This window comes from Petromyzon marinus, unplaced genomic scaffold (genome assembly GCF_048934315.1).
Source record: "Petromyzon marinus isolate PM22_M1 ecotype Great Lakes invasive population unplaced genomic scaffold, UKy_Petmar_22M1.pri1.0 PM_G_Scaffold_4, whole genome shotgun sequence".
Taxonomy (NCBI): Eukaryota; Metazoa; Chordata; class Hyperoartia; order Petromyzontiformes; family Petromyzontidae; genus Petromyzon; species Petromyzon marinus.
In genome coordinates, this window is record NW_027422983.1 from 3,555,024 (window position 1) to 3,561,476 (window position 6,453).

General features: G+C 59.3%; 1 protein-coding gene across 1 annotated transcript in view; it reads left to right on the top strand.

The window, feature by feature from the left end:
- The first annotated feature begins 585 nt into the window (after nucleotides 1-585).
- Nucleotides 586-6,453, top strand: part of LOC142916607 (protocadherin Fat 1-like) — an 18,121-nt gene continuing 12,253 nt past the window's right edge. Inside the window, exons 1-6 of the mRNA XM_076061752.1 lie at nucleotides 586-1,945; nucleotides 2,203-2,327; nucleotides 2,460-2,691; nucleotides 4,225-4,286; nucleotides 5,579-5,905; nucleotides 6,127-6,340. Of these exons, the coding sequence (XP_075917867.1) occupies nucleotides 694-1,945; nucleotides 2,203-2,327; nucleotides 2,460-2,691; nucleotides 4,225-4,286; nucleotides 5,579-5,905; nucleotides 6,127-6,340 (2,212 nt within the window). The 5' untranslated portion in view covers nucleotides 586-693. The remainder of the gene's footprint in view (nucleotides 1,946-2,202; nucleotides 2,328-2,459; nucleotides 2,692-4,224; nucleotides 4,287-5,578; nucleotides 5,906-6,126; nucleotides 6,341-6,453) is intronic.

Consider the following 6,453-nt stretch of genomic DNA (forward strand, 5'->3'; position numbering starts at 1 on the left):
GCGTCCTTTTTTATTCGCCTGCACACTCTACAAGGCAAGTCGCACACATTGGTATCGTAAGCATTTATATAATTACACTTTGCACCGCTGGCAGGGGTTGCCCCTAGCAATGCACACACGATCGGCACACATTTTCATTCGCGTTAAAAATGCAACAAAAACGCACACAACACGCTGAGGTTGAATGTCCTCTTCTCCCCACTCCACACCAATGCGTCCTGTTACTACTATGGAGCCCCTAGATATTATTATTACTGCGCTTAGATAGTATTATTGTAGCGTGGCCGGGGGAGCGGCCCAGCCCACACCCTACCAAGGTGAGTGGGTCTCTCTGGTCTCGCAGTGGGTGGGTTTCTGTGGATCTCTGTGCCTGTAGAAACGTGCCTTTTCAAGTATTTGGCTGCTGCTGTAATTATAAATGTCCATGAGGTGACGACGACGATGATGAGCCACTTTGTTGAGCTATCGTTCACGACAGCCAATTCGCTTCTCAAAAAGCACTACCCGGTAGCTCAGCGGGGCGCCTTACCTGGCAAAAAAAATAGTTTGGTTTGTGTTTGGTCTTGATCTGACATGTTAGAGGAGGAGGACCGACACCCCATTGGGAGTGCCAGACTTTGGCGTCGCCCACCTCTCCGACCGCGGCTCCGTGTCGTCGGCGGCTCTCGGGCGCAGAGCCTGACGCCCGACACGATGGCCTCGGCGCTCCTCCCGCTGCTGCTCCTGCTGCTGCTGCCGCTGTGCGGGAAATGCCTCGAGGGCCAACGGGGCCGGCCGAAGCCCGCCCTGCGCTTCACCAGCTTGTCCTACAAAGCCACCGTCTACGAAAACTCCGCGCCCGGGACGTACGTGGAGAGCCACGACAAGATGGGGATCCACGTCGGCCGCTCGGCCCCCGGGGCCCGGTACGCCGTCGTGTCCGGGGACGAGGGGGCCGCGTTCGAGGCGGAGGGGCTCGTCGTGGGCGACTTTTGGTTCCTGCGCGTCCGCACGAGGGGCGTGCCGTTGGACCGCGAGGAGCGCCACGGCTACACGCTGGGGGTGAAGGCGTTCTCCGAGAACAGCCGCGGTTCGGCGTCCGCCACGGTCTTCGTCCAGGTGCTGGACCGCAACGACCTGAATCCGCTGTTTTCGGCTTTGTCGTACGCCGCGAGCGTCGCCAACGACGCGCCGGCGGGCACCACGGTCCTACGTGTCGCCGCCACGGACGCCGACGAGGGCCCCAACGGGCGCTTCAGTTACGCCCTGGAGCAGCGCTCGGACGCCTTCGCCGTGCACCCGGCGAGCGGCGAGGTGACGCTCGCCAGGAGGCTGACGGAGCCCGGCGACGCGGGGCCGCACGAGTTCAAGGTGACGGCCGTCGACGGCGGTGGGCTGAGCGGCTCGGCGCGCGTCGTAGTGAACGTGAGCCGGGCGAACGCCCACGCCCCGCGCGTCGCCGTCGCCGCGACCCGCGCGCCCGCGTGCGGGCCGGCCCCCCTCCGCCTCCGCGTGCCCGAGGACGTCCCGGTGGGGGCCGTCCTCGGCTGGCTCGACGCTGGCGGCCCCGCCGGGGAGGCGCGCTACTCCCTGCGGGGCGAGGACGAGGACGGCGTCATGTTCGCGGTGCACGAGACGAGCGGGGCCCTGCGTCTGGCGCGGCCGTTCGACTTCGAGAGGCGATTCCGCTACGACCTGACGGTGGCCGCGCGCGACGGCGACCCCGGGGGGCCGCCGCCGGCGGTCTGCCGGGCGACGGTGGAGGTGGCGGACGTGGACGAGAACCGCCACGCCCCGCGGTTCACGGAGTTCGCGGCGGCCGCCGCCGTGCGGGAGGACGCCCCCGCGGGGGCCGTCGTCGTCACCGTCGCGGCCGCGGACGAAGACCGGGGGATCGACGGGGAGGTGCGGTACTCCCTCGTGGACGGGTCCGACCTGGGGGTCTTCAGCGTTCATCCGGAGACCGGTAGATCACACCCACTACTGCTATCACTACAACCACCACTACTACAGCTACCACCGCTACCTCCCTCCTCCCTCCCCCCCTCATCCTGCACAGTCACATAGTCACTGTAAGATGTTTTTCTTGTTCGTGTTTTTGTTTGTTTGTTGTGGTTGCACCCGATTCAAGTGCCGAATGGCTCACAGGACTATAACCAAAATAAATAAACTAAAAAAACTAAAAACCCTCGCGGCTAATGACGCCGTGTCCCGCGCCGGCAGGGGCGATCGTCACGGCGCGGCCGCTGGATCGCGAGACGGCGAGCAGCTACTGGCTCGCGGTGCGCGCTACGGATCGCGGACTCGTCCCTCGCTTCGCCACGCTGCACGTCTACGTGGAGGTGCAGGTACGGGAACCCGTGCGCACTTGCGCGCACGCACGCACGTGTGAGTGCGTGCGTTTGCACCGCTGCGTTTTAAAACGACACGATGCGAATGCCGTGCGTCTCTCCCGCCCCCGTCCTGCCGCCCCCCCCCAGGACATGAACGACAACCCCCCACGGGCGTCGCGTCCGTGGTACCGGGCCGAGGTGGCGGAGAACTCCCCAGGGGGCGTCGGGGCAGCGCAAGTTGACGCCTGGGACCCGGACAACGCCGACGCCGCCGCCGACACCGCCGCCGACACCGCCGGGGAGGCGCGGGGCAGGGGCCTCACGTTCAACATCGTCTGCGGAGACCCGCAGGGATTCTTCAGCATAAACACCAGCACAGGTGGGGGCGGTGGTGCTGGGGGTGGAGAGCAAATCCACAACATTTACAACGATAGTGTAGTGTGCAGTGTTGTGTGTAGCGTATAGCAGTTTGCAGCGTAGTGTATAGTGTAGTGTATAGTGTATAGCGTAGTGTATAGTGTAGTGTATAGTATAGTGTATAGTAGTGTAGTGTATAGTAATGTATAGTGTAGTGTACAGTGTTGTGTGTAGCGTATAGCAGTGTGTAGCGTAGTGTATAGTGTAGTGTATAGTGTAGTGTATAGTAGTGTATAGTGTAGTGTGTAGCAGTGTAGTATATAGTGTAGTGTATAGTGTAGTGTTGTGTGTAGTGTAGTGTGTTGTGTTGTGTGTAGCGTAGTGTGTTGTGTTGTGTGTAGCGTAGTGTATAGTAGTGTATAGCGTGTAGTGTATAGTGCAGTGTATAGTATATAGCGTAGTGTATAGCGTAGTGTATAGTGTATTGTAGTGTATTGTAGTTTAGTGTTGTAAGGACGAGCAGACTTCTTTAGGAGGCACACTCTGTTTATTGTATTATTTCCTTATACAACGCTTAACACACACAGAGGGATATTCGGTCCCCTCACCCGATACCCTAGGGAGGTACAGCCTCTGGACCTGGCGGGACTCACACGTCTACCGCTAACCTCCTTGATACCTAAGGAGGTACAACCTCCGGACTTGGCGGGACTCACACGTCTACCGCTATCCTAGTCCTCCGGCTAGGACCTAGGGGAGGCTATCTGACCCACCGCTGGCCCGGTGGGTCCTGACCACTGGGTTTGCCGAGCCTTAGCCCTTAGAAGGGCTGGAAGGCTGGTCCAGGGTCCTAGCTAGGCTTCAGCCCAGTCTTCTGTCTTCGTGCAGGGAGAGAACTCCCCGAGGTCCGTTGGGTCACCCGTCTTATACTCCTTCGTGGCCAGGTAGAACCAATCATACATTCCCACGTGGAACCGTCTGATTGGTTCGTACCAAACCCTGGCCACGATTTGTTTCACCTCGACTGACCCCAACCGTTGTACCCAGGGGTAATGCTGTACTGCCCTGGTGGCAATGCAGGTTACGCAACAGCGTGTAGTTATAAGTGTATAGTGTAGTGTATAGTAGTGTAGAGTGTATTGTATAGTGTATAATAGTGCTTAGCGTAGTGTATAGTGTAGTGTATATTGTAGTGTATAGTAGTGTATTGTAGTGTATAGTGTAATGTATAGTAGTGTATAGTGTAGTGTATAGTAGTGTATAGTGTAGTGTATAGCAGTGTGTAGCGTAGTGTATAGCGTGTATTGTAGTGTATTGTAGTGTATTGTAGTGTATAGAGAGCAAATCCAACAACATTTACTATCGACGCATTTCCATTTGGCACGATGTGACCCAACATAGCCTGACATCACGTGGTGATGTCGTCTTTAAGTTGTCAACTGACGAGCTACCCCCCCCACCCCGTCTCCACGTTGACGCCCCCCACCCCACCGTGTGCGTGTGCCGGCCGGCGTGGGAGGGTTGTGGTTCACCTCTGGTGAACGACTCGTCACAGGCGTCATCCACACCACCAGCAGGCCGCTGGACAGAGAGAGGCAGGCGGAGCACGAGCTGGAGGTAAGAGTCACCGTGAGGGTGGTGGTTGTGGTGGGGGTGGTAGTTGTGGTGGTGGTGGTGTTGGTGGTAGTGGTGGTGGTAGTGGTGGTTGTAGTAGTAGTGGTGGTGGTAGTGATAATGGTAGTGGTAGTAGTGGTGGTAGTTGTAGTAGTGGTGGTGTTAGTGGTAGTCGTGGTGGTGTTGGTAGCGGTGTTCGTGATGGTGGTGGTAGTGGTAGATAGTGGCGGTGGTGGTAGTGATGCTGGTAGTAGTGGTGGTGGTAGTAGTGGTAGTGGTGGAGTGATGGTGGTGGTGGTAGTAGTGGTGATGGTGGTAGTAGTGCTGGTGCTATTGGTGGTGGTGATGATAATGGTAGTAGTAATGGTGGTGGTAGTCGTGTTGGTGGTGGCATTGGTAGTGGTGGTAGTGATGGTGGTGGTAGTGGTAGTAGTGGTGGTGGAAGTTGTGCTGGTAGTGGTGGAAGTTGTGGTGGTGGTAGTAGTAGTGGTGATGGTAGTGGTGGGTGGTGGTAGTGGTAGTAGTGGTGGTAGTAGTAGTGATGATGATGGTAGTGGTGGTGGTGGTAGTGGTAGTAGTGGTGGTAGGGATGGTGGTGGTGGTGGAGTGATGGTGGTGGTGGTGGTAGTGGTAGTAGTGGCTGTGGTGGTGGTAGTTGTGGTGGTGGTAGTTGTGGTGGTAGTGATAATGGTGGTGGTAGTAGTGTGGTGGTAGTTGTGGTGGTAGTGATAATGGTGGTGGTAGTAGTGGTAGTGGTGGTGGTGGTAGTAGTGGTGGTAGTTGGTGGTACAGTAGGGGACACAGTTGGTGCATCAGCCAGTCATCTCAGTCGACCCGTGGCACCTGGGTCTGCCCCGTGACCTCCGGCCAGCGGGCGTTCGATACTTCACGTGGCTTCAACGTGCACCTAGCCTGGCACAAGCGTCATGGTGACATCACTGCCACTTAGTGGCCGAATGGCGGTTGTTGTTGTGCGTGCGTGTCTGTATGTGCGTGTCTGTGCGTGTCTGTGTGTGTCTGTGCTTGCGTGTCTGTACGTGTCTGTGTGTGTCTGTGCGTGTGTGTCTGTGCATGCGTGTCTGTGCATGTCTGTGCGTGTCTGTGCGTGTCTGTGTGTGTCTGTGTGTGTCTGTGTGTGTGTGTCTGTGCGTGCGTGTCTGTGTGTGTCTGTGCGTGTCTGTGTGTGTCTGTGTGTGTCTGTGCGTGTCTGTGTGTGTTTGTGCGTGTGTGTCTGTGCGTGCGTGTCTGTGCGTGTCTGTGCGTGTCTGTGTGTGCTTCCCGCCGGCCGGCGCCAGGTGTCCATCGTGGACGGCGGCGTCCCCCCGCGTGAAGCGAGGGTGGCGGTGACGCTGAGCGTCTCCGACGAGAACGACAACGCCCCGCGCTTCCCCAGGAACCTCACGCGAGTCAAAGTCGTCGCGGCGGCGGCGGCGCCGACCCCGGGCCCGGCGGTGCCCGTCGCCCGTGTCTACGCCGCCGACGCCGACCGGGGCATCAACGCGGATCTGCGTTACGTCATCAGCGGGGGGCACGACGTTGGAGACTTTGCCATCGACCGCGCGCGAGGAATCGTCTACAGCCAGAGCAGGCGGCAGCCTGCGGGGACATCCAACTCAATCACGGTGCTGGGCACACTCCACATGCTACCTCCTCCTCTCCTGCTCTCCCTACTCCCCCTCTCCCTCCTCCTCTCCCTCCTCCTCTCCCTCCTCACGCAGACACGCATGACGAGGTAACCCCGACTCGACGCAAGGACCCCCCCCCCCCCGCCTCGCCTCTTATCGCCGCGACGATTCGACCGCTGAAACGGAACTCGCCGATGTCGGCGTCGCCGGCCCCGCAGGTCCACGCCACGGACGGGGGGCGACCGCCCAAGTCGTCGACGGCCACGCTCCACGTGGAGTGGATCGCCGCTCCACGGCCACCCGAGACGCCCGCGGCCTTCGCCCTGAGGCAGCACGCGGTCACCGTGGCGGAGACGGCCGCCGTGGGCATGGTGGTGATCGTGCTGCCCACGGAGAGCACGTGGGGGAGCCTCCTGTGGTTCAGCATCACAGGTCACGTGGTGCCACCACACACACACACACACACACCACACACACACCACACACACCACACACTCACACACACACACACACACACACACCACACACACACCACACACACGACA